Below are 27829 nucleotides of genomic sequence, written 5' to 3' on the forward strand. Positions count from 1 at the left end.
GAAAAATCGTTAAACGTTTAATGTAAAATTAAATTAAAATATATTACAGATTTTGAACAATATTTTTGTAAATAATATACAATTACATACACAAGAGATAAAGAAAAATCGTTAAACGTTTAATGTAAAATTAAATTAAATTATATACAGATTTTGCACAATATTTTTGTAAATAATATACATACAATTGTGCTATGCATATTATGACTTTATCTTATGAAAAATACATACAGTAATCACTTATTTTCTTCTGCACCTTCTTCCGGCTGATAATTTTGTTTTCAACATTTGTTTGGAGTGAAGAAGCCATCGAAAGTCCTTCAGTAAGATACTTCAGCGGCGAAAAACATTTTTAAACGATTGATTTGTATGAGCGCTTCTTCTATTTTCATTGGTGGTTCGTCGTTAATATGTTCTTCGACATAATGACCTCCTTCCATTTCTTCATCCTCATGAGGAACTTCTTGAAAAATATCGATGATAATGTAGTTGATATCTATAGCACCATCTTCTGCAGTGAGGTTCGAGTCTATATCTTTGTAGCCAGGGTCACTTGTAGCTGAAGTATCGTACATTATCAATAGATGAAGTTCTTGTTCTTCTTGGTGCTCCACATTGCTGTTCACAACTTCAATTTTTGTGTTTGAGAAGCCAGACTTTACAAAACAGTTCACGACAGTTTGTTTTCTAATTGCGTCTACTGAAGAGGAAATCCATTGAATCGCATCTAGGATGCTGATTTTCTTTGCAAGGTCACTCGCACATGTTACATCGTTCATGTTTGCAATGAGATGTCTTAAAACACATTTTCTGTAGTGAAGTTTAAAATTTTTTTATTATCCCTTGATCCAAGGGCTGACACTCTGCAGATGTGTTTGGTGGCAGAAAAACGATTTGAATGTTGGACAATTCAATGTGCGGGTGAGATGCAGCATTATCTATGAAAAGAATAATTTTTCTGTTTTGACGAATCATGTTTTGGTTAAAGTGACTTATCCATTCGCTCATGATATCTCGTGTCATCCACGTTTTTTTATTAGACTTCCAATCAACATTCAAGATTCAACTTTATGCCCTTGAAACAACGAGGATTTTGTGGTTTTCCTATAACAAGAGGTTGTTCAAAGTCTCCCAGCATATTTGTACACAATAGTACAGTCAAGCGTTCCTTAGAAATTTTTCCGCCCTGGCACTTTTCGTTTTTTAGACTCGTTTTTTCAGGAAGAGCTTTAAAACACAACCCTGTTTCGTCACAGTTGTAAATATCCTTAGCTTCAAAATCACGACATAAATCTTCCAATTTGACGGTCCACTCTGTTACAACCCCAGTATCAACAGATCCACCTTCACCACTTATGGTTTTCCAAGAAATTTTATGCCGAGTTTTGAACTAGTCTAGCCATCCCACAGAAGCTTTGAACTCATTTTACTCCCATAGATTTCGCAACCTCCAAAGCCTTTTCCCTAATAATAGGCCCATTAATGAGAATTTTTTTTTGCACGTTCGCGACAAAACCACTCATACGTAACATTGTCAATTTGAAGTCCAACAGTTTTCGGGAATGATTTTTGAACCTGATCATTTCCGTGTTGCCAAAATTGTTTGAGCAGTTCATTTTTTTCCCTTTAGGATGTCGCTTACCTGCGTCTTCCCGATTTTGAATTTTGCAGCGAGAGTGCGAACACTATTTTTTTGCCGATCATACGCATTAATGAGTTCGACTTTATCTTTTAAAGTTAAATGTTTACGAGAAGACATTGTGCACTTCTCACGACACTGAACAAAACTGAAAACTGAAACTGAAAAGACGACCATATTTCCCCCCCCCTGCACACACCGAATTCATCAGAAGTTTTACACGTGTCTTAAAATTCTTGAAAAAAGGGTTTAGAACTGCGACGTAAACCTTGATAAAATTCAGAGAATCGGAAATAGAAAATAAACACATGATTGAGGCAATACATGGAAGAAAAGTTCCTAGAAAAAGGGCTGTAAGCTCGCCCGCTGTCCGTTATGGGGAGATCAAATTAAGTGCTAATCTAAACGAAACAGTGCATATTGCCAGTCCGCGTCCGTTACAGAGAATGTCCACTAGACAGAAGCTGCAAACACATTAAAACCAATAGAGGTGAGTTGGGGAATTTGAAAATGTCCGTTGCAGAGAGATGTCCGTTAACGAGAGGTGTCCGTTAGGAGAAGTTTCACTGTATTGTAATGTATTATTTTCCCGCGTAAGAAGTTTCCCAGGTAAAAAGCTTTCCCGCATAAAAAGTATGTGATGAAGAATACATGGTATATTATTATAATGACGTTTTCTCACTTAATGTTTTTTTTTTTTAAATACAGAAATTATTTATTTTTATATTAAAAAAATATAAAACAATATAAACATTTTGGTAATCAAACAAGTTAGTGCATAGCATCATTTTAGTTTGTAGTAAACCACCAAAGTAGGTGAAATGGCATCTTTTTTTACATCTCATATTGTGAATGCCTTCACGAGTTGCGCTTCCTCCAATAAGAAATACTTTGCCACTGGAGAAGACCAATTTTACTTATTCTCAGCATATATTGCCACCACTTGGTGGTGGTATCTACCAAGAATCCACTGGTGAAGTGTTGCCTATTCGAGAATCTACTGTCGGAGGTAGTTCAATATCAGGGCAACTCGTTGTGAAGGCATTCACAATATGAGATATAACAAAAACGATGGCATTTCATCTACTTTGGTGATTTACTATGAACTAAAATTATACTATGCACTAACTTGTTCAATTAACTTTCAGCGCTAAAACCTTTTTAGTATAAACATTTTGATATAATGGAAGTGACATACTGCAATTGTTTTCATTGATATCCATAACTGGATACGTCGATCACATTAAGCATTAAGTTCTGCTGGTTGTGAACAGTTCTGAATTATTTAGTGGTTGTTGCTCTGTCTTATTCTTCTAATTTTGACCTTTTAAGGTATGTTGAAACTCCAAAGGAGCTCATTCTTCCAAATTGGTAATGAGTTTAATGAACAGAACGTTAAGCAATTAGAAATCCTCAGTTTAAAAATGTTTCCCATAAGCACAGTAAAATATTTATAAATTCTGAATAGCACTTAAAAATGATCTTTAACTTATGTATAATTATCTTTTCATTTTTATTTGTGTAGTTAATATTTCATACCTGTGGGTCATTTTCCCTTCTAAGAAGTTTTCCCTCATAAGAAGTATGGGTTCTACTGTGTGTGTTGTGTGTGTGTGTGTGTGTGTATATATTATATATATATATCTAAAAAATGAACCAAATCAATATAGAAAGGATTTAAAATATTTTTTAAATATATTTTACAAAATGTTATACTATAAAAATTAATATTTTGGTACCTGAGCATAAAGGAAGTAACTTTCTGAACATGTAGGAAATTTTTCTTTAGTCTCCTCAAAACCCTTCAAAGCCTCGTCTCGTTGGCTAAGATCATTAAACTGTATCCCACACCTATATTGGACATAACATTTTTGGGCTCTAGCAGATGGAAAATCTGGATTTAGAGCTACACTCTTCTCCATATCACGTAGTGTGTCATCTACATGATCCATTAAGAGAGCAACCTATCAAGAGTTATTAAAATATAAATGGAAATTATTACTGTTAATTTAAGTAGTGGTTGTTGACATAAGAATACAAATTATTATCAATAACAATTAATTTTCTCCATGAATAAACAGCAACTTATTAATTGCAAAAATAAAAAGTACAGTGAAAATTTTATCATGAACTCAATTCATTCATATGAATTTGGCATATTATCTATAGAAAATCTAAATACAAATTGAACTGCTGCTTTTCCTGGAGGCAATTAATTCCTAAGGTGTCCTCTGTGTGAAATTAAAGGCAGCATTTGGCATATTATCTATAGAAAATCTAAATACTTATTGAACTGCTGCTTTTCCTGGAAGCAATTAATTCAAAATATATATATACAATAACCCTCAAACTAGTTTTGAACAGCAGCCAATATTCATTGTATGAACGGTTTTCCATACTCTGAACATCACAATGCAGAGAATTTCCTGTTGAAAAAAAAATCAATGCTGTAGTTTTTGGTCTTGATAATCATTTCACTCAAGTCCGTATGATTTTTTTGACTGGGGATAGGTATCAAGCAGCCCCCAGGCAGAACACAGAAAAACACAAAGCATTTAATGCGGGGTCTGTTGCCATATTGGTGTACATGTTCATCTGCACTCAACTGCCACTTTCTCAGCATCCATGAATAAATGAATACATGAATATCAGGTATTAATATCTGCACCTAAGTTAGCATCATTCATGGGGGGAAAATGATGTGGGGACTTGTTTGATTAACTTTATTTTCACATTATAGCTACTACTCTCTAATCAGTGATAGTAAATATTAGTAGTGGCAAATGATGCAAGGAAGTAATCTTATATTAGCCAAAAAAAAAAAAAAAAACCCCACCACCTTCCCACATTTCCTGCTCATCCCCTCTAATCCTTCCTTCAATTTATTCAAACTACTCACTTCCACAACAGCAGATGGAAGTCTGTTCCATCAATTACTCTGGATGAAAGCAAATTTTTGCACATCTATCCTCAATTTAAATTTGTCCCCTTATGTATGTTGTCTGAGCAACAGTTTAGATGTTATCAGCATTTAACTTACTCAATCCACTCAAATCCTTAAACACCTCAGTCAGATCTCCTTGCAGATGTCTAGTTTCCAGATCCTGGAATTTGCAGAACTGAAACTTTTTTTGCAAGAATGCTCCTTTGTTCCTCTCACTAATCTTGTTGCTTTTTTCTGCATCCATTCCAACAGATCCACATCCATCCTAAAATGCAGTACTCTAGATGTGGCTTAACCATTGTCTTATACAATGGGTTAATCATCTCCTTATCCCTGCTGTAAAAATTTCTATATATCACTAACAAAACTTTATGAGCCATCTTCACAGCAGCCCATCTACACTGCTCAGAGATCTAACTGTGCATCAATCATGACTGCATAATTACACCCAGGTCTCTTGTTTTTCCATTACATTTAGTGTGGCACCACACAGTTGGTATGTCTTTCTGGGATTAATGCTACCCAGTGTAGTACAGTACCTTGTATTTGTCAATGTTGAATTTCAATTGCCACTTCTCAGCCCATCTGCTTACTTTTACCAGATCATGTTACAGTACAACAATGAAAATATCATATTTTCATAAAGATTCTACCAAATTCAGTTAGAGCATTTAAATGCGAACACATAAAAAAAAGTGGGTGGGAGGCTTGTCTGATTAACTTTATTTCACATTACTCCACAGCTGCCAACTTTTCACTTTTGAAAACAGCAGATTGGGTAACTGTAATCAGGAGGAAAACAGATTGTCCGATTAAGCAAATGAGGAGCTTTTTGCAAAAAGTAGTTCTTCACAGAAAATGGATATATTATAGAAAAGCAGGAAGTTTTTTTAAGTCCACACTGCATTGCAAATTTAATTTCACTAACAGCATACATATTTTACATACCAATAACTCCAAAGTGGTGCTGTATGGGTGATGGTATCTGCTGAGAATAAGTAACAACAGTCTTCTCCTATGGTGAAGCATTACTTATTTGAGGTAGTGCAATATTATGAAGACCTTCACAACGAGTGAAGGTATTCATAATATGAGATATACTTAATGATGCCAATTTGTAACTACTTAAGTAGTTGGCCATGTACTGAAATGTTGCAATTGCATTAACTTGTATGGGGAGATGTTAAACAGTAAATAAAAATCCAACAATTTTAGTTTAAATTCCTTACCTATGAAGAAATGATGGCAAATTAATCGTTTTGACAAAATTCACACTTTCGAGTTCTTAACATTAAAACTACTGGCAAATTTTTCGCAATATGGTGGCTAAATTGTATTAAACTCTTAAGCCGTGCACATGATATGCATCATGGAAACTTTTTTAACACTGTTAATGTGAACCAATAATGGTGATAATAAAAAAGTCCAATATTAGGACTCTTGGTTCACAAAAAACTTGTTAGTGGTTTTATTAAGATTTTAAATTCTAAATTACAGAGCACTGGCAGAAAGTGCACTTGTTTCCAAAGGAATTTAGAGTTTTAGTTATTTGGAATTTTAACTTTTTTTAAATTCCTTCCATGTAATTCTCACCTTCATGCTTTAACCAAATGGTTAGGAAGTTCTGTTTTATCAAAAAGCTCTGCTAATTATAGAATTGTCACATTCTTGTAACTTAAAAGCCAAACTGTATCAACCCACCATTACGACCAATTTAATAAACTGTCTTACAACTGACAGACTAACAATTTTTAAGATGTAACAATTTTCATCATTATAGAAGCTGTAAATTTAAATTTAATTGTAATTTGGATGATTTTGTATCTTTTTCTGAAAAAAAAAAAAAAAAAACTGTAACATTCCAGTAGATTCTGTATTTGGTGAATATATACACTAGTTTTGTAATTATCTTAGTACAGTAGAATTCCAACTATTGGAAACAAATAGTAACAAGGATCTTTTGGACAGCTGAGTTTTTCAGGCAATCTATTTTATATGAAATGTAAGTACAGCCAATTCCGGTTAATTTGGACACATCGGGACTAGTGCATTTTGGTCTGATTAAGCGGCTCCCCCAATTATCCGAAGTTCCACGTAAAAAAAGTTAGAAATACAACGGCCCCCCGCTTTACAACTGGTTCACTGTACAATCAAATCACGATATTTGATTGTACAGTGAACAACGTACTTTATCGTAATCAAATTACGATAAAGTACCGTTCACTGTACGATGTGTAGTAAGTGCCTGTCATTGTGATCATGTTTGTGAATTGAATTTTAATTCTATTAAACAGCGATTCTAATTAGTGAAAATAGGAGGAATATTATCCACAGCTATAAAAGTAAAGATATATTAAGCACAAATTTACCCTTTGTTACCTTACCAATTAAGAAATTAAATGATACGAGAAAATCGGAAGAATATACGTGATAATCAGAATAATTAATATGAACTGTAATATGTACATACTTACTAGTTGACATTTCTGTTCACTGACATTTGTGGGTGGGGGTTAAAATTTAAAACGGTAAAATGATAAGGAATCAATGACAAAGAACACGGCACACACAAATTGCAAGTAAAAGATACATGCAAGTGAGAACGGAGTAACAATTTTACAAAGTTTTAAAAATAGGAATGAAGAGAAGATTCTGAAAATTAATTTTTTTATATGATTGAAGATTCCATGGAAGTGTAAGAACATTTCACCATAATAACCCATAGAATTCCAGCTGTCAGTATTATCGCAAATTCAATAAGATCAAGTTTACTATTTGTTTATGATAGATTTCACTAACAGAAAAGCCGAATAAACAGGTGACTGCTAATAGTTTTTATTGTTTTATGGTTGTGACCTCCACAAATCGTAGAAAATCGTAAGGTAATCCCCAGTGCTGCAGTCTCCTGCCCCGATTAAAAGGCATGTTGTCCCAATTAAGTGAAGTAAATCCTGGCTATTTTCTCGATTGGGTTCTGTTTTTTAATATTTGCCCCAAATAAACGGCTGCCCCGATTAACCGGTGGCCCAAATAACCGGAATCCACTGTATTTGATAGTATGAACCAGAGCTATACTGCTCAATATGTTCTACGTTGATATCAATATTTGTAAAATAATAAGAGAAGTTTACAGCAATATAATACGTAGAACACGTCCGTATGATACTCTCCAGCAATTAAAACGAAAATTTTTAAAAATCTTACATTACAGTAAAAAATAATTAAAAATCAAATGAACACAATTAAAAATCAATCTAACAAAATTAAAAATTAAATAAATTAATTAAAAGAAATTAACAAAAAAATTGCAAAACAATTTTCCTTCCTGAAGCTGACAACGCTATTTGACCATAGGTCACGATCACAGGAACGAAAATTACCGAATAGGGGTGCGCATGAAACTTAAATAGGGATTATTTATCTTCGCGCACGTGCTTTTGCAAAAGCCCACAAATCGGAGATTAGAAATGGCCGGTGAACATTAACAGAATTCTCATGTAATTTAATTTCGACAGTTTCTGCAACTAATAGTCTCATATAATTATGTTGGACACTAAGTATTTTGGCCTTGTTAAATAAAAAAGTATGTTTTTCGTTTTATAGTTTCCGTATTGGCCTGGCCACAATTTTAAATTTAAAGTATCTTTAAAGAATCTGTTAAGCTGTTTGTGCCACTGTTTAACATATGGGACAGAAATAAAGTACAGATTTGTTAATATTAAAGTATCTCTACGTAGATGGCTCTGGAGCGAGTTCTAAGGCTCGTACTAAAGAGAAATTTGGACAACAGGTACAATAAAGAATGCACTCGCCATTTATTGGGAAAAATTAGTTACAAAATTTGTCACTGTATGGCGCGTAACTATCTTAGTTACGATCATGCAAATAACTTACATTATTTGCATAATTGTAAGTTATTGCCACAGCACCACTACTCAGCTCTACTGTACTGTATAAAAGCAAAGCAGTCTCTTCAAAATCATACAGTAGATGTTTGCCTGCACTACAGCAGCAATGCCAACAACATTGCAGGAAAAGGGGCTATTAGTAAAGCTGTACTACTAGAACAGCAACAATGCAGCTGCAGCTATCAGAGAATTCTGCCGTCAGAAGTGCAAAAGGCACAGGTGGACCTATGACTGTTTGTGCTGTCCGCAAAATGATTGCAAAATTTGAAGCAACAGGACATCTTGGTGTTCAACCAGGAAGATGTCGAAAATGAGTGGACTCCTCTCGTATTGAAGATGTGACTATGGCTATCGTGGATTTATCAAGTCAATCTCCATGTGGTAGCACAAGTGTGCCAGCTGTTTCTCATGAAGTGGACATGCTGTATTACACTGTAAGGCTAGTAAAGCATCAGGTGTTGCTGTACTATCCTTACACGATGCACATGCTACAGCAGCTAAAGCCTGGTGATGCAGATATTTGTTTCACATACGCTCTTCAGTTTCTGGCACGAATGACAGTGGATATCACTTGGTCGTGGAACATCCTTTGGAATGATGAAGCCCACTTCTGCTTAAATGGACAAGTGAATACGCAGAACTGTCGCATTTGGGCAACAGAAAACCCTAGAGTTATCCAAGAGGTCCCGTTGCATTCTCCAAAAGTGACAATGTGGTGGGGATTTATGGTCACATTCATGATTGGGCCATATTTTTTTGAACATGTAACATCGACTGGACCCCGCACCTGTTCCATCACTGGACAGCGATATTATGAAATGTTGGGAAATTTTGCAATACCAGAGTTGCAACAAACTGGGTGCCTTCAGGATACTATATTCATGCAAGAGGGTGCACCACCTCACATCCACTGTTGTGTCCAAAGATTGCTATGGCAACACTTTACAGATGAATGGGTCATCGGCCATTATTTACAAACATCTTGGTCACCCCGATCACTGGACCTCACCCCATGTGACTTCTGGTTGTGGGGTTTTTTGAAGAACCAGGTGTATTGGGAAGGATGTCAAACTCTGGCAGATCTGGCATTAGATGTCATGTGCTGGCTATTCCAGTTGACATGTTACGTTCTGCTGTAGAAAATGCTGTTCTTCGAATGGAAACTGTTGTTGACCAAAATGGAGTACACATTGAAAAATTGTAGCGCTGTTCAAGTGATTTGTATTGCCAGAGTGCCATATAGTGACAAATTTTGTAATTAATTTTTTTTTCCAATAAATGGTGAGCACATTCTTTATTGTACCTATTGTCCAAATTTCTCTCCAGCATGAGCCTTAGAAGTTGCTCCAGAGCCTTCTACATAGGGATACTTTAATTTTGACAACCCTGTATTTTTTAATATTACGATTGTTGGTTGATGTAGTATTTCCTTTCCTATCCCTAGCTTGTACCCTAATTTGGTTTATTGTAGCAAGAGGATAACCCCTGTTTAAGAATCTGCTGGTTAACATTTGTATTTCTGAACCCAAAGCAGATTTCGTCGTTGAATATTTATAGGCATTTAGAAATTGATTAAAGATAATAGATCTCTTGTAGGAGAATGGGTGATAGCTGTTATAATGTAGAAGCATTCCAGTGTTTGTAGGTTTACGATAGATATTAAATTGGATTTTATTCGCGTCAAAGCAGATTTCGTCGTTGAATATTTATAGGCATTTAGAAATTGATTAAAGATAATAGATCTCATGTAGGAGAATGGGTGATAGCTGTTATAATGTAGAAGCATGCCAGTGTTTGTAGGTTTACGATAGATATTAAATTGGATTTTATTCGCGTCCCGAGTAAGCTGTTGTTGTTGTTGTTATTTGGTTTTTAGGAGCATTAGCAACTAAGGCCATACTGCTCCGGGGATTTGCAGTGGTCATTCCCTGACCTTTCCGCATCCTCCATATTTGGTGGTCACGGTCTCGAACCCTGGTCTAATCAAGAAGCGTGCGCTGCGCATTGCTGCTCTTGCCCACCTGGCTACGGAGATGCCATTATTGTATGTTCTGGCCTTCAATTCCTTTAACTGAGCCATAGTAATGTAGTAATTTTTTTGGTTCATGGTTAACATTTTATTGTATTGATTGACCAAATTGGTAAATAGTGCCGGGCCTACTTCAAGATAAATGGAAGTATCTGAAACAACTGAATCTAAATTATTAATATAATCATGTTTATCGAGTATTACAACTGTTATCTGCCCTCTGTATAATAATGTCTTTATTTTCCCGAAGTTCACATAAAGCTGAACTGTCGTGTATTAAATTTAGGAAGTCTCGTTTCTTTTATGTTATTCACCACTTGGTTAACTTGTTGAATAAATAAATCTTTTTGTGGAACATTATGAAATACAAATTCAATTTCGCACTGTTTTTTAGGTAGTTTTCGAGGTGGTATATTATAATTTAATCCTTTGGATAGAAGTGAAATCTGGTCCTGTGATAGCGTATACGAGGAAAGATTTGTAACCAGTTGATATAGTGTTATAACTGCGTTGGGATACAAGTTCAGGGTTATAATTTTGTGCTGGAATTTAAATTTTATTGAAATTCAATCGAAATCAAGAATCAGACCAGAGCAGCAAAGCAAAAGGCTCAAGCTAATGGAAGTGTTGTGACTCAGAGGAGAACTGAGGGGGTGCAGTTGCCCTCTGAATCACAGCCTTTTAAAATGCACTGCTTGCTTGATGCTTGTGGAGCAATCAGATACGGGACATGATATTGCCAAGGGGGGATGTCTTTGTGTGTGAGCGATGAAAAGAGTATGAGGAAATCAGGCGACAACCCAGCATTGTTATGGGCCTATATGAGAACGTGAAGGACAGGGTGGATGCCCTCGAAGGATCTAAATTGAGGGGCCCATCAAGCTCTCAGCATCAGGAATAAAGGGAAGGGTTTTTGCTTTTGTAAAGGCGACTATGATGGTCTGAGACAGTATTTAAGTTCTATACAGTGGGAACAACTGATGATGTCACCAACAGCAAATTCAAAATGGGAAGCATTCAAAGAATTTATCTTGGAAGCTACTAGGCTTTATATACTAACTAAGAAATATTGTTCAAGGTTTAGGCCTAAATCGATGTCAGATGAACTAATGAGACATATGGCAGATTAGAAAAATGCATGGGATACATATAAATTAATGGGTGAAATGAAAGCTTATGATAGATATAGCTGGTCTGTAACCAAGTCACAATGGAGATTAGGCAGGCAAAGGCCGATGAGAAATCTTTGGCAAAGGATGCAAAGAGTTCTTTACCTATGTAAACTCTAGAAGGAAAGGGATGAATCAGATTGGTCCACTGGATATTGATGGTTCAACTGTTGATGAGCCTGCTCGGGTGGCTAACAAACTAAATGAGTATTTTGCATCTACATTCACACATGAGGAGTTATTTAGGGAGTGGAATGCCAGAGGTGAATTGAACTCTAGCAGTGAGCTAGATGATTTTGTAAAAACTGAGAGAAAAGTGGACGTTGTTGTTTGGTTTTTAGGAGCATTAGCAACTAAAGCCATATTGCTCTGGGGATGTGCGGTGGTCATTCTCTAACCTTTCCACATCCTCCATATTTGGTGGTTACGGGTTCGAACCCCCGGTCTAATCAAGAAGCGTATGCTACGCACTGCTGCTGGGAAAGTGGAGGATAAATTGTTGAAGATAAACAGAAAAAAGGCACCCGGGGTATATGGGATCAATCCAGTTATATTAAAGGAGGCAGCAAAGGTAGTAAGTAGACCCTTAGCCATAATTATGAGAGCTTCTTTGGACTCAGGGGAGATACCCATGGACTGGAAATGTGTAAATGTGACCCCAATTTACAAAGGAGGATCAAAGGGCGACACAGGTAATTATAGACCTGTTAGTTTAACTTCTGTTCTAGGAAAATTAATGGAGGCACTGGTTAAAGAAGCACTGCAGGATCATCTATACAAGAATTCAGTTATAGCTCGGACACAGCATGGTTTTGTTAAGGGAAAGTCTTGCCTGACCAATTTGATTGGATACTATGATGTGGTCACAAAGGAACTGGATGCAGGGAATAACTGATATCATATATTTGGATCTTAGAAAGGCTTTTGATACTGTTGCATATGGAAGACAGCTGAACAAAGTGGAGCAGTGTGGCATTGGAGACAAATTGTTGCTATGGATAAAGGGATGGTTCAGTGGGAGAAGACAGAGTGGTAATCAATGTTATTAGTGGAGTCCCTCAGGGTTCAGTGTTGGGTCCATTGTTGTTTTCTGTATTTATAAATGATATTGATGATGGTATATCAAGCTTAATGTCCAAGTTTGCAGACGATACAAAGGTTGGCAGGGTTGTTAAGGACACTAATGACAGTACGCTGCTGCAACAGGATCTAGAAAAGTTGAATAGATGGACTGAGAGGTGACAAATGAAGTTTAACATTGACAAATATAAAGTACTACATATGGGAAGCTTTGCTTTTTATTAGGAGCATTAGCAACTAAGGCCATACTGCACTGGGATATGCGGTGGTCATTCCCTGACCTTTCCACATCCTACATATTTGTTGGTTCACGGGCTCGAACCCCGGTCTAATCAGGAAGCGTGTGCTACGCACTGCTGCTCCTGCCCACCTGGCTACGGAGGCGACATATGGGAAGCAGTAACCATAGAGTAACGTATCAACTCTGTGGTACTACACTGACAGTGGTAGAGAACGAAAAGGACCTGGGGGTCATTGTGCAGGCAGATATGAAATTTTCTGAGCAGTGCAGACGATCTGCAAGAGTAGCTCATGGTGTCTTGTCAATGATATACAGGAATTTTTCTAGCAGGGATAAGGTGGTGATTATCCCCTTGTATAAGGCAATGGCCAGGCCACACCTTGAGTACTGTATACAGATCTGGAGGCCTCATTTTAAGAAGGATGCAGAGCTGTTGGAACGAGTATAGAGAAGGGCAACAAGATTAGTGAATGGAACAAAGGGTTGCTCTTACAAAGAAAGGCTTAAGTTTTGCAAATTACGGTGTCTTGAGACTAGGCACCTGCGAGGTGATCTGATTGAGGTGTATAAAGCCTTGAATGGTTTGAGCATGCTCAATGCTGACGGTATTCTTCCTCTTGCTAAGAATAATCACCTGAGAGGGCATAAATTCAAATTGAGGAAAGACAGATATCGGATAGTTGTGTGGAAGTTTGCCTTTAGCCAACGGATAGTTGGTTGGTGGAACAGACTTCCATCCTTTGTTGTGGATAGCCTAAATAAATTTAAGGCTGTGCTGGACAGGTATTTGGAATGAAAGGAGGGGTGAAATCAGAGAGTTTTTTTTTTTGGCTGATGCTGCATAAGCTTGCTTTCTTGCATCATGTGCCTCTACTAATGCTAATGCCAGTTCGTTCAATGTTGGGCAGGGGGGGATGTTCGCGAACTAGCTGACGTATTCTGTGGTAGCACGTTGTGTGTATGCGAGGGGGTCATCACCCAACTCTATGTACAACAAATGTATATGTTGAATTCACTTTAGATAATATTTGGGATATGTTAAATAATGATTCTATACTAATTAATAATACGAAGCTTCCTGTTAAAGAAATTTTTCACTTAATTAAACTCTTAGTTGAGGCCAACTAAATCACGTTTCAAAACAAAGTATACAAACAAATTTCTGGTTTGCCGATGGGATTGAGCTTTGGCAGCTTAATATCGGAAGTATATCTCTCAACAATTGAGCATATACTTTTGACGCCTCTACCCCGTATCACATACTATGGGAGGTATTTAGACGATGTTCTAGTTATTACTGATAGTAGTACTATCCAAGACATTTTACATTTGTTTAATTATATTCACTCTAGACTCAAATTTACATTGGAAAGGGAGGATATGGATACAAAGTCATTAAATTTTCTAAATTTCATGATTATTCGGAATGCGAATAAAATCCAATTTAGCATCTATCGAAAACCTACAAACTCCGGTATGCTTCTACATTATAATAGCTATCACCCGTTCTCCTACAAGAGATCTATTATCTTTAATCAATTTCTAAATGCCTAAAAATATTCAACGACAGAATCTGCTTTGGGCTCAGAAATACAAATGTTAACCAGCAGATTCTTAAACAGGGGGTTTAAGGTGTTACAATAAACTGAATTAGGGTAGAAGCTTGGGATAGGATACAAAATACTACATCAACCAACAATCGTAATATTAAAAAAATACTTTATATCTGTCCCATATGTTGAACAGTGGCACAAACAGCTTAAGAGATTCTTTAAAGATACCGAATTTAAAATTGTGGCCAGGCCAATACGGAAACTACACACTATACTGAAAAATCACTGTCCTTTCCTTGTTCGCAATACAAATAAATGACCTGGTATACAACATTTCCTGCGGAGATTGCAACTCGTCATACCAAGGTTCTACGCATTTTCCTCTGAATTTTCATGTTAATCAACATGCAGCCTCAGTTCGTGCTTCTTGTTCAGCAGCATCAGAATTAGCCTTTCGTGCCATTAACGAAAAATATACTTTTTTATTTAACGAGGCTAAAATACTTAGTGTCCAACATAATCATACGAGACTATTAATTGCAGAAACTGTCAAAATTAAATTACATGAGAATTCTGTCAACGTTCGCCAGCCATTTCTAATCTCCGATTTGTGGGTTTTTACGCACATGCGAGAAGATAAATAATCCCTATTTAAGTTTCATGTGCACCCCTATTTTGTAATTTTCATTCCTGTGATCACGACATACGGTCGAAAAGTGTTGTCAAGCTTCAGGAAGGAAAATTGTTTTGCAATTTTTTAGTTAAATTTCTTTTAATTAATTTATTTAATTTTTAATTGCATTAGATTGATTTTTAATTGTGTTCAATTGATTTTTAATTATTTTTTACTGTAATGTAAGAGTTTTGATTTTTTCATTTTAATTGCTGGAGAGTATAATACGGAAGTGTTCTACGTATTATATTGAGGGTAAGCTTCTCTTATTATTTTAGAAATGCAAGTATAAATGGTAAACAGGGAAAAAAATTAATGATACGAGTGACAACCCCAGTGATATGAGTGATGACCCAGTTATGAAGGTTAACTTCACAATATGAGAGATGCCAGACAGTGTGCAATTAAAGAAAAAATTACAGTTTTGTATATGACACCAACATGAATAAAACTTCATGTTAGTGGGTAGCAGATAATGTCAATTTTACCTGCAAACAAAGCAATGTGCTTACAACAACAACCTGCAACTAATGTTCAGGTTAAATAATCCTCCTGCAATAAAACTAGAGACAAAGCAGTTCACGCTTTGTCTCTAGTTCTGTGCAATGTAATTAAAATGGTCAAAGAACTTAGTATTAGCCAGATGTCACAAGGAAGACTAGAGCTTTTGCTGTACTGACCAAAAAAAAAAAATAAATAAATAAACCACCCATTTGACTTCCTCCTCACACAGGTGCCTATCTATCTGAGATTTGAATTTCCAAAAAAACTATCAGCCTCCACCAACCATGGAAGCAACATATTCCAATAATTAACAACTTGATTAATAATAATTTATTACAGATTTATTCAAACTGTATGAAGTAAAAATCCATTTATAAAAAGTTAAATCAAAGGACTAAACATAATAAAAATTTAAAGAACAAAGCATATATATATATATAAAAAACTTGGTGGGAAAAAAAAAGTCTGCTCTTATATAAATATTTATTTTCATTAACTTATGTGATGATGAATCTGTAAGATTTTATTATTAGATACAGTGAAAAGCATCATTTTAGTTTCTAGTAAACCACTGAAGTTACATCTCATATAATGAATGCCTTCACAATGAGTTGCCTGTTATTGCACTACCTCGAAAAAGCAATGTTTCCCCATTAGAGATGACTAACATTACTTATTTTCAGCAGGTATCACCACCCAGATGGCACTGTTTCAAAGCTTGTTGGCCTCTCATCAGCGGGCAGGTAGCTACCCCAGTGATACGAGTAACAACCCAGTTATGAAGTTTAACTTCACAATATGAGAGATGTCAGACAGTGTGCAATTATGAAGTACTAAAAAGGGTTTAGGGAGTGTAACTTGTTTGTCTAGTGAATTTCCCATAGTCTGAGGCTTTCAGCCCTAAACCCTTTCTAACATTTTATTATTATTATTTTTTTTTTTTTTGCAGTGAAGTTTTTATGCATCATTATCAGCATGACATTGAGAGATGATATGAATTAAACTTATTATTTTTTGTTTCATTCATAAATGCTGTAGGTGGAATGATTGTTTTATTATATCATTTTAACAGTTTTGCTTTTTTACAATGAAATATTAAATGTGTCAATTTCATTGAGTAAAATCAGGGAGGAATATATAAGGTAAAAAAAAAAAAAAAAAAAAATTCAGGTCCACAAAATTTCAGTTAACTAGAATTCTACTATATGTAGTAAATAAAGAGTTATTGTTATTATAACTAGTAAAAGCATATTAATTATTCAAATTGGCTTTAGAAGTACAGCACATGAATGCATTATGTATACACTATTACTCACCTGACCTTTATGAAGATAAATATCTGCATTGTTAGGATCAATTTCAATTGCTTTGTTAAAATCATCCAAAGCCTCGATCATCTTCTCTAACTGAACTTTTAATGTACCAACCTTAATCAAAGCATTAACTCTAACCTGAAAGGTTCATAAAAATACAAATATAAAAAATATAGTGTAAAACACATGTATTAAAACAATATGTGGCTACTAAAAATAATATTTATCATTGTAGAACTATGCTGTACTTAAACTATAAGAAAGCTACTTAATCCTGTTAATAGTGACACAATTATTGCTGTAAAAAAATTAATCATGTGTGACCAATGTATAGGGCTCCAGAGAAAGTGCAAGTATTAATACCACCAACTTGCAAGCAAGTTGGTGGTATTAATAGTGACAAATTGATGCAAGGAAGCATGCATAAACAGCATCAGCCATTAAAAAAAAAAAACTCACTGGTTTCTAATCCTTTCTAATATCTTGTCCAATTCTAATTTAAATTACCCACTTCCACAACATCAGTTGGAAATTTCTTCCAACAATCAATTACTCTGTAGCAGAGTAAAAATTGCTGCACATCTATTGTGAAACTATTCTTTCTAATTTAAATTTATTTTGCTTTGCATATGTTTTTTTTAATGAAAACCCCAAACACGAGAGTTATTAGAACCTATAGTATTTAGTACCATGCATCGGTTGAAGTTTGAGAAGATATTTGTTGACATTAGACTTGAACTTCTGTAGATTGCAATTTTCAGGAAATACATATGAAGGAAGGTTGTTCCAGAGAATGGAAGTTGAATGAATAAATGAGGAAGAAGAAAAGTTGGTTCTTCTGAGAGTTTGAAGTTCAACAGTAAAAGGATGATGACTGGTTTGGCATGTGTTCAGACTGCTTTGGAAAAGAGAGAGTGGGAATTATAGAAGCCAATTCAGAAGAACAGTGCCCATGGAAGTATCTATAGAAAAGGCATGCAGCAGGATACAGAATGTCCATGAGACAGAGAGAGAGAGAGTGGAGAGACTCTGTTAGAGATGAGTAATTAATTAACCTAACTGCTCTCTTTTGAATGGAATCTAGAAGCCTGAGAGAGGTTCTGGGGGCACTGCCTCAGATGTGGGAACAATATTCTATGGTAGGACGGATTTGCAATTTGTACAGAGTGAACAGCTGTTGGAAGAAAAGTAATGCCGAGAGCGAAAGAGAAAACCCAGTTTTTCAAATGTAGATGAAGCAATAATTGTAATGTGCTTATGCTAAGAGAGATTAGAAGTCAGGGTAATCCCCAATAAAGATATATGATTTTGCCTAGAAATCAGAGTGTCATTGAAAATAAGCATAGGAGCAGAAGAATCCTTTTTGCGAGATATAAGACAGGACTGAGCGTTAGAAGGATTGAAATCACTATGTTATCTTTACCCCACTGGAGATCAGCATTTAAGGAATTGGTAGTGGATATTTGTGGGTAGCTCTCATGTGATCAGAAGTTAGTTGTTGGAGTTTTAAGATTCCATAATTTGAAGAGGTGATGTTCAGAGAAGGGTTCAGGAAAGTTGTAACTAAGACGGTGGTGAACACCATGGAATCAGAATGGAAAGCATTCAAAGACTGCATAGTAGGACTGAGAGCAGGTATGCGGCAGGACAAGCAATAAAAGGAGATGGAAAGAAACCCCATGGTGGAATGGGAGGACGAGAAAGGCTGTGAAAAACAATAATAATGCATTCAGGACCTACTTCCAGAACAGAAATGATGAGAATAAACAGAGATATGAAACCATGAAGAAAGAGGCAAAGAGGATAGTTAGAGGAGAGAAGACTGTGGTTGGAAGAATGGAGTGAAACTCTATGACAAGGCACTGATGGTAATAAAAAGATGCTGTATAGTATGGTGAGGAATAGGAGAAGAGATGGTGAGCAGAGCAAATACTTGATGGATGAGAATAAGAACCTAATAACCAAGGATGAAGAGATAAGAGAAATAAGAGAAACACGGAAGAAGTATTTTGAAAATCTGTTGAATGTGCAGAACAGCCAGCAAAAGGGACAAAGGCGGGTTGATCATAAAAGAGGGGACTGAAAGAGAAGATACGGAGAGAGACCAAACAGACTTGACACAGAATAATGTAGTGCAAATACATCAAGACAGGTAAGTCTGCTGGTATAGATGAGATAAATGGAGAGATGCTGAAGGCTACAAGTGAGGCAGGGATAGTGTGGACATACAGACTGTTCTGCAAGATCTGGGATGAGAAACAGGTGCCGAAGGACTGGACAGAAGGTTTGATCATAGTTGTTCAAGATGGAGAAGAGGAAGAAGTGTTCCAATTATAGAGGCATCACACTGACATCACATGTGAGTAAGCTGTATGACAGTGTTAGAGCAGAAGATAAGAGGAATGATTGAAAATAGGATGGCTGAGGAACAGTATGGCTTTAGGCCTGGCAGATTGACAGTTGATCTAATTTTCTGCATCAGGCAACTGATGGAAAAATGTTATGAATACAATATAGAACTATGGATGGCATTTTTGGACATAAAGAAAGCATTTGATCCCGTGAAGAAAGAGAAAATGTGGGAGGTTTTGAGAAACTTGGGGACAGAGGAACATCTTGTGGATAGAATTGAGAATATGTACACCAACACAGTGAGCAAAGTAAGAACAGTGATGGGGTTGACATAGAGCTTCGAAATAACATTAGGTTTGAGGCAAGGAGGCATCCTGTCACCACTACTGTTCATAGCTGTAATGAATGATGTGCAATGTAGAGTGGCGGAACAACTTGGACAAGACCAGATGAAAGTAATGCTCTTCGCAGATGACCTCTGTATATGGGGGAGAGAGCAAGGAACAAGTGCAAAGGCAAGCTGATATGTGGGCAAGTATGGCCAATGAATTTGGACTGGTTTTCAGTCATGAGAAGAGAGTGAAGTAATGGTTCTAAAGAGAATGGCAAGCCTGACAGATACATTACAATGGTAGGGAAAGAGCTAAAAAGGTTAACTTCAGGTATGTAGGAAGCACTATCAAAAAGACTGGAGTGATAGATGAAGAAATAAGTAAAAGGATACAAGCAGGAGGGAATTTCTATAGGCAGACAAGATATCTGATCTGGAACAGGAACATACCACTGAAGTGTAAGAAGGCTATATATTCAGACCTATTACATACCAATTGTGACGTATGCATCTGAAACTTGGAATATGAGAAAAAAAGGATGAAAGCAGAATGCAGGGAGCAGAAATGAGATTTGTGAGGAGCATAGCCGGAAAGACAAGATGCGACAAAATCAGGAATGATGTGATTAGGGAGAGAATTCAGGTTGAAAAATGCCAGAACAGGATTGAAAGATCCCATTTGAAATGGTTTGGACATGTCAAGCAGATGAACGAGAGGCATTTGCCAACAAGAATGTTTGATTTACAATTAAGGGACAAAAGACCAAGGGGAGATCAAGAGTGAGGTGGCAGGACATGATAAAGACCGATGTCATTAAGAGAGAAGGAAACTGGAGTGAAATCAACGACAGAGAGAAGTACATGGACAGGGCATGGTGCTGAGGTAGCATATGTCGACCCGTGGAATAGTGGAATGATGACAGATGATGATGGTAGTGGATATTCGAGAAGTCGAAGCTGTTTTTCAAACTGGAAGGTGGAATGCAATGCACTATCAACAGCAAAACTATGGATAGGGTTTCTAGTCCATGGAAGAAGGTTATTAATATACAAGAGGAAAAGAGTGGGAGAAGAACTGAACCTTGGGGGACACTAGCATTAGTGGAGAAGTTAGAAGGCAGAGAGCCGTCTACCATCACCTGCAATGAGCGATAAGAGAGAAAACTGGATACCCGATTAAAAAAAAAAAAACAGCTGCCAAACTATAAGATGAAAACTTATTTAAAAGACCAATATGCCAAACATGATCAAAAGCCTTTGAAATGTCAAGAGCAATGCAACTTCTTGAGTTTCACCAGATTTTTCCATTGATGGGTAACATAAGCCAGAATATATCACTAGTGGATTGACAGTGACAGAATCAATACTGGCGATCATTGATCAGATGAAAGTTTTCTAGATAGTTTAAGAGTTGGCAGTTAATCAATTTCTCCATTATTTTAAAAAGAGTATAAGTAATTGCAATGGGAAGATAATTGGATGTGAGGGATTTGTCACCATTTTTAGGAACTGGCTTTATATGAGCAAATTTCCAAGCAGAAGGCAAAACACCTCTGGAATAAGAAAGTGATAAAACGCGACACAGAACAGGAGTAAGTTCAGGAGCATTTTGAGAACAAGTGGAGAAATACTATTTGGACCTGGAAATTACAAATTACTGTCTCTGACAGGGAATATCAGAATGAACATATGCACAAGTACCATCTTTGATAACTGAGATAAGTAGTGGTTGAATCAACCAATAACTGGGGTTATGTCAGAAAAAGTGCATGGGGTTTGGCAGACTGTAAGTGGAAATGGACATCAATAAGATTAGACCTGAGACCGCATATATTTGTGAAATGAACAAGGAAGTGTCTGGGAGATTTAGATCTTTTCGCAGATAAGTTTGTTCTATTAGTTTGGCAATTCATGGTGTATTCAGTAGTAATAAAAGGTGGGTGGAGGGACATGCTGTATGAAGTAATGAAATTTTTGGATATGGCGTACATATGGTAAGGATATATCCAGCTCCTTGACATAATGTGGCCTCGACACTATTCCCCACATACACACTACTCGGACTCCCTCCAGTCACTATCTGGCAAAGTGGAGGCAGCGAGATTATATGCTAGCTGATCTAGAAGCCTCCCAGAGAGTTACCAACAGGTTCAGTCCACTGGATTATCTAGCAGCTGTCCTGTGAACACTATTTTGGAGCTGCCCTCGAAATGTAAGGTTGATTGGATCTTGCCATGATGTCCATCATAACCTCAAAAGACATCAAACATACTGCATGATGGAAGAGGGTTTTTGCTGGAGACCAAACATGGGTTCCACCACTTCAAGCCTCCAATAAGAAAGTGGCATTATTGCCTGAGTAAGAGTAAGGATGTTATCAGAATTTAGTTTACTCAACCCATTTAAAGCCTTAAACACTTCATCCTGGTTTTATCACAGATGACTAGTTTCAAGTCATTGAAATTTACAGTTTGTTTGTCATTTGGTTTTTAGGAGCATTAGCAACTAAGGCCATATTGCTCCAGGGATATGCGGTGGTCATTCCCTGACCTTTCCGCATCCTCCGTATTTGGTGGTCACGGGCTCGAACCCCGGTCTAATCAAGAAGCGTGTGCTACACACTGCTGCTCCTGCCCACCTGGCACAGAGGCACCTAGCTCTCGACGAGTCTACAGATATTCAGGATGTTCCACAATTGGCCGTTTTTGTCCGCTATGTATCTGCAGACATAAATGTGAAGGAAGAAATGTTAGACCTAGTAGCTCTTATCGAAACAATTCACGGTATCGATGTTAGAAATGCATTTGATGAAGTAATGAACAGGTTTGAATTGCCTAGTGATAAACTTTTAAGTGTTGCGACTGACGGAGCGCCTGCAATGATAGGGAAAAACCAAGGTCTCATTGGTCTTTTAAACAACAATCCTAAAATTCCACATTTCTTACCTCTTCACTGCATAATTCACAACGAGCATCTCATAGCGAAGTAAATCAAATACAAAAATGTGTGGAAGATTGTTTTGCAGCTTGTGAATTTAATTAGAACAAATGCCAAAACACATCGTCAATTTAAAAACTTTTTAGAAGAGTTGCGAGTGAATGACGAAACAGATGAATTTCCCAGTGATTTATCCCTATGGTGTGTTGTAAGATGGCTGTCAACTTACAATGTTTTGAGCCATTTTGTGGAACTCCTAAATCCTATCATAACATTTACAAAAGAAAAAGGAAAAAAATACCCAGAATTAGAAAATGCAACTTGGCTTTCTGACTTAGTTCCTTACAGACATTATAGAACATTTGCAACACTTAATTTGGCTTTACAAGGAAAGGAAAAAAATTATTATTGATTTGTCACAAACTGTATTTAGTTTTGAAGTTAAACTTCGGCTTTTTGTGTACGATTTTAAGAACAAAATATTTAATCATTTTCCATGAGTAAAAGCAAATATAATTAATATCAAAGAAGAAAAGTTAGACGAATACAAAGAAAAATTGGAAGAATTGCAAGCAGATTTCAAACATAGGTTTGAAGATTTGAAAAGTTTGAAATCTACATTTGCATATTTTGTGAACCCATTTATTTGTGATATTATTGAAGATGGATTTCCAATTTCTGAAATAATACTTGTTGAAAAAGCAGCTGGGGAATTGGAGTTATTAGAGATGAAAGAGGATCAGGCACTACAAATGCAGCACAAATCTACTTCTATAATTGAATTTTGGAAACTCGTGCCAGAATCAAAATATCCACATTTAAAGAAAGCTGCTTGCCGTCTAATTTCAATTTTTGGTACAACATATTGCTGTGAATCTTTATACTCCACAATGAAGTTCGTGAAGTTGAAATATTGTTCACAGTTGACCAATCATCATCATCATCATCTTCACAGAATTGCTGGGAGCGGCTTTAACTATTAAGCCAAAAAAAAAGATTTGACCAAAGGTCTTTGTTAAATGTTATACTTTTTATTAATGCATTTTTATTATATTTTATTTTTATTATTAAAATTTTGAAATAATTATTTTGTATTTTCTTTCTCTTAATTATATTTTCTTATATATGTATACTTTACATAGCACTTAAGAGTTGTGTAGAATATGTAATCATATTAATTAAATTAAATTAAATTTGAGTATTTAATACTATGTAACTATGGTGTGGCTCTTTATAATATATGAAAAACTGGAATGCAGCTCTCACTGACCTCATGCGTGCCCACTCCTGCTATATACAAAACAGGCACCAGACTGGGAACCAAGATCTTTAGAAAAAACACACACACAGGGAAATATTTACACTTTGCATCACACCACCCACTTAGCACAAAAAAAGCTGTTCTTTACAATCAAATCCATAATGCCATAAAATACAGCACTTCACATGACGACCCTACTGAGCTACAATACCTCACAAAAAAGTTCATGGCTAGGGACTACCCACCTCATTTAATTCAACACATTATTTCCATTGCAAAAAACAACATCAAAAATCCAACCAAACATATCACAAAAGGAAACACACATATCATCCTCCCCTATCATAGTGGTCTTGCGGGACAATTCCGCCAAGTGTTCGCGGGCACAGACATTACATTTATATTTTCCGCATATAATAAACTTGGATCTTTGTTCAATACATATAAAGAAACACAAATACTCGACAGGTGACATGAACAACATTATATATTTGATTAAATGCCAACAAAATTGCAATGCTTGCCGTATTGGAAGTACTACAACAAAATTCGGTTCCACTAAAACCTCTAATACACGGGCATATTATCACTATAACAGTTTCAGAACAGGACAATCCAGCACCGAGCTCACATTACACTTGCATTTGATTCAGCCATTACCATAGTAAAACTAAAAACCAGTTACAAAATTCTCCAATACTAAGCCCTCATCATAGAATGGTTCCGTCACTATTCTAAATTAAACATCATAAATACAAAACTACCCTCCAACCTTTCCCCAGTTTGGAATCTCACACACTTGAGATTTCCGCATGTCGCAAAGTGCATCACGGGAACATGAAAATTCCTTTAAATACAGCACTGGTTCTCTCTCCACTAAACTTCACCAACTGAAGACGTTTTTAACAAAACGAAAGTCTACCGTTATGACTATTGGCCTCATCTGTTTCACATATTTTAGAGTTCTTAATTAATTAATTCTTCGTGACAACCAAGGACGGAATTGTGCACTTCTGCTTCCTTGCGCATATTTTAATTCCGTTTTAATTCCATTTTTAATTAATTTATTCTCATTCTGTAAACTTACCAATTAATCTTTTTAACTTTAAATCACCCAAACACAAAAATTTAGTCATTCGTTCACCCAATTTTTTTTTTTTTTTTTTTTGTTAGTTGTTGACGCATCGGCTTCTGTGGCCATAATGCACCTCCCAAAGTTTTTGTATTTTTACTCTGATCCAAGCCCGAGGCAGGATTCGAACCCGCGACCTTTAGGTTGCCAGGCAGGCACTTTACCCCACCTGGCTAGTCCAGGTGGGTAAAGTGCCTTACCCACCAACAACTGCAGATCATCTAAGGTGAGTACCGTAAATTAAGCTTTTGCTATTGAAACTTTATCTTGCATTTATTAATATTACACCTCATTTGATATATTTCAGCACATCTACCTAATTTATCCAGATTTTGTTGAAGTAACATATCCTGATTACTGTCAAAACCTGGCTGCATTTGTAATATAATATTTGGAGCTTAGACATTAAACTTGATAAGGCTACATGAATATCACCAAAAACAGTAAGGGATGCAGCAGCAAACCTTGTGAAACCCCATTCATAACATTAGTTTGTAGAGCCGTTAATAACCACTGTCTCTGGGCACTCAACCATCCCTCTATTCATAGCAGTCACTCGTCTCCAAATGAGCACACTACACCAATTTGTACAACAGTTGTTTGTGTGCAACAGCATCAAAAACTTTACTGAAATGTAAGTAAATAATGCTATTTTTTTGTATCTGGTTTCTTTATGACTACCTTGTATTAATTGGTCAGACAAGATTGCTCCTTAACAAATCCATGCTGTAATTGCCCAAAATCTGCATTTCTATCTGCATTTCTAACACAATTAACACATAACTGCATACATAATAATATATACATAGTAATACATAACTGCATTTCTGTCACAATGAACCTACATTACTTCCTTAACCACTGATGCCATTATATTCTCCTGGCACAGAAGTCAAGTTTACTAGACAAGCCTACAGCAAAGTTCCAGTGGTCTTTGCATTATTGTCTGAAGATATTGGTGTGCTTAAATTAATTCCAGTTGGTTTTTACAGTAAACTGTGAAAGTTTTATATATTTCCTAATAGACTACTGCAGAGATCTGCTTAGCAAAGATATGAAAACCACAAATTAAGTTTCTCTTGCAACTTTAATGTTGCAAGAGAAACTTAACAGGGGCATGGCCTTTACATTTTCATTACTGATAAAGATTCTAGAATGTGTCAATACTCAGCCTTCTGAGTGTTGACCCATTCAAGGGCATCGTTTGTGGGAAACAATGTTTGCACAATGGGGTGAACCTGGTTACTCAGAATATCAAGGTAATCAGGAGCAGTAAATCTGCCCAAAACCACTGCTGATCCTCCATGTTTTACGGCTGGCATAAGACAGTCAGGATGATGTGCTTTGACATTAGCCACATGTAAACTCTCCCTGATATTGGAAAAAGTATGAATGATGATCCATCTGAAAATATGTCTCCAATCAGCAAGTGTCCAGTTTTTGTGCTCCTTACACCACTGCATTCTCTTCCTTGCATTACCCTCAGTAATGAGTGGCTTGGCAGTAGCAGCACTGCCATAAATTTCAGCTTTATGAAGTTTTTGCCAAACTGTTTGGCTAAAAAATGGATTTCTCAGAAGTTCTGCAGTTATTTTTGAGGCAGCAGTTTTGTTTTTAGGCTAAAATCCTTTTCGGTATACAGCAGTCTCTTTCAGTCAGCTTCAATTTTCTGCTACAATCACCCTATCAGATTCTGTTTTTTCACATTTGGTGAATGCAGACATCACTTTTGATACAGTTGCTCTGATACTAGAACTGACATTAGTCATGATGCCCCAGCGAAATGTGCACCAACAGTTTGACCTCTCTCTAGAATTCAGACAGGTCAGTCATTTTTTTTCATGTACCTTTTTAAAATATCTCTAAATAAACATCAGTTTTTATCATTTTCTTTCACAGTACTATCTGCAGGAAACAAAAAAAAAAAAAAAAAAACACTGCACGTTCATAAATATGTTATACGGACATTAAAAACTGATACTGTCACATCAGGTGTTTCCATTATTTTGTCCACCTCTGTATGTTTACTGAGCTTGCAGCAGATCAGCAATCTCCTGCAGGTATTTTAATATTACCAAGCTGTGTTCTGCTGTGCTCAGTTGCTCAAGGAAGAAGGGATGGGAGAAACAGTGCCGTGGAATTTCCTTTCTGTTGGCAATAATAAATGCTCACCTGCTTTTTTTGGCATTACTATCCTCAAAAAAATGTTCTGTTTTGATATTTTTTATTTGTCAGGCACTTTAGGTGAACAAATTTTTTGGGTGCCAGTAGCTATTCTGGTTCTCATATCCCTGATTGGGTGCTTTGACAAGTCTACTGTGTTTTTAAATCACTTTATTTATTTAAATGTAAATGCCTTCAAGCAATTATTCTAGTTTTAATAACCTTAATTCTGCATGCAGAGAAATGTCTCATTCCTATAAATATTTATTACACCACAGTTGTATCACTATTTTCAGTTGTATACTATGTAGGCATATAAGTGTAGAATTATATGCCTAGAATAATTGTAGACATTGTATGGCCTATAAAATAATGTACACAAAATTTGAATTTTCATGAATTTTGATTCACTTTCCACAATATTCTGAATTATTGAGGTTTTCTTGTGTCCATGTATTTGCATTCAAATCCATAGTTTGCCACACTTCACTATTCAGCTTAATGTTTACTGTTAAGAATTTAAAATTTACTTTGCTTTATTATTATTAAACTTAACATCTGATAAAAAATACATCAATCTCATATTGCAAAGCAAGTCAT

At 36.1% G+C, this 27829-nt stretch overlaps 1 protein-coding gene across 1 annotated transcript in view; it reads right to left on the bottom strand.

The window, feature by feature from the left end:
• The window catches only part of Tom70 (translocase of outer membrane 70), a 153053-nt gene that overhangs the window by 27315 nt on the left and 97909 nt on the right, over window positions 1-27829 (bottom strand). Inside the window, exons 7-8 of the mRNA XM_090381244.1 lie at window positions 17057-17191; window positions 3379-3603 (exon numbers count right to left, since the gene is read on the bottom strand). Of these exons, the coding sequence (XP_090237370.1) occupies window positions 3379-3603; window positions 17057-17191 (360 nt within the window). The remainder of the gene's footprint in view (window positions 1-3378; window positions 3604-17056; window positions 17192-27829) is intronic.

This window comes from Mastigoproctus giganteus, chromosome 9 (assembly GCF_048544385.1).
Source record: "Mastigoproctus giganteus isolate SK-2022 chromosome 9, ASM4854438v1, whole genome shotgun sequence".
Lineage (NCBI taxonomy): Eukaryota > Metazoa > Arthropoda > Arachnida > Uropygi > Thelyphonidae > Mastigoproctus > Mastigoproctus giganteus.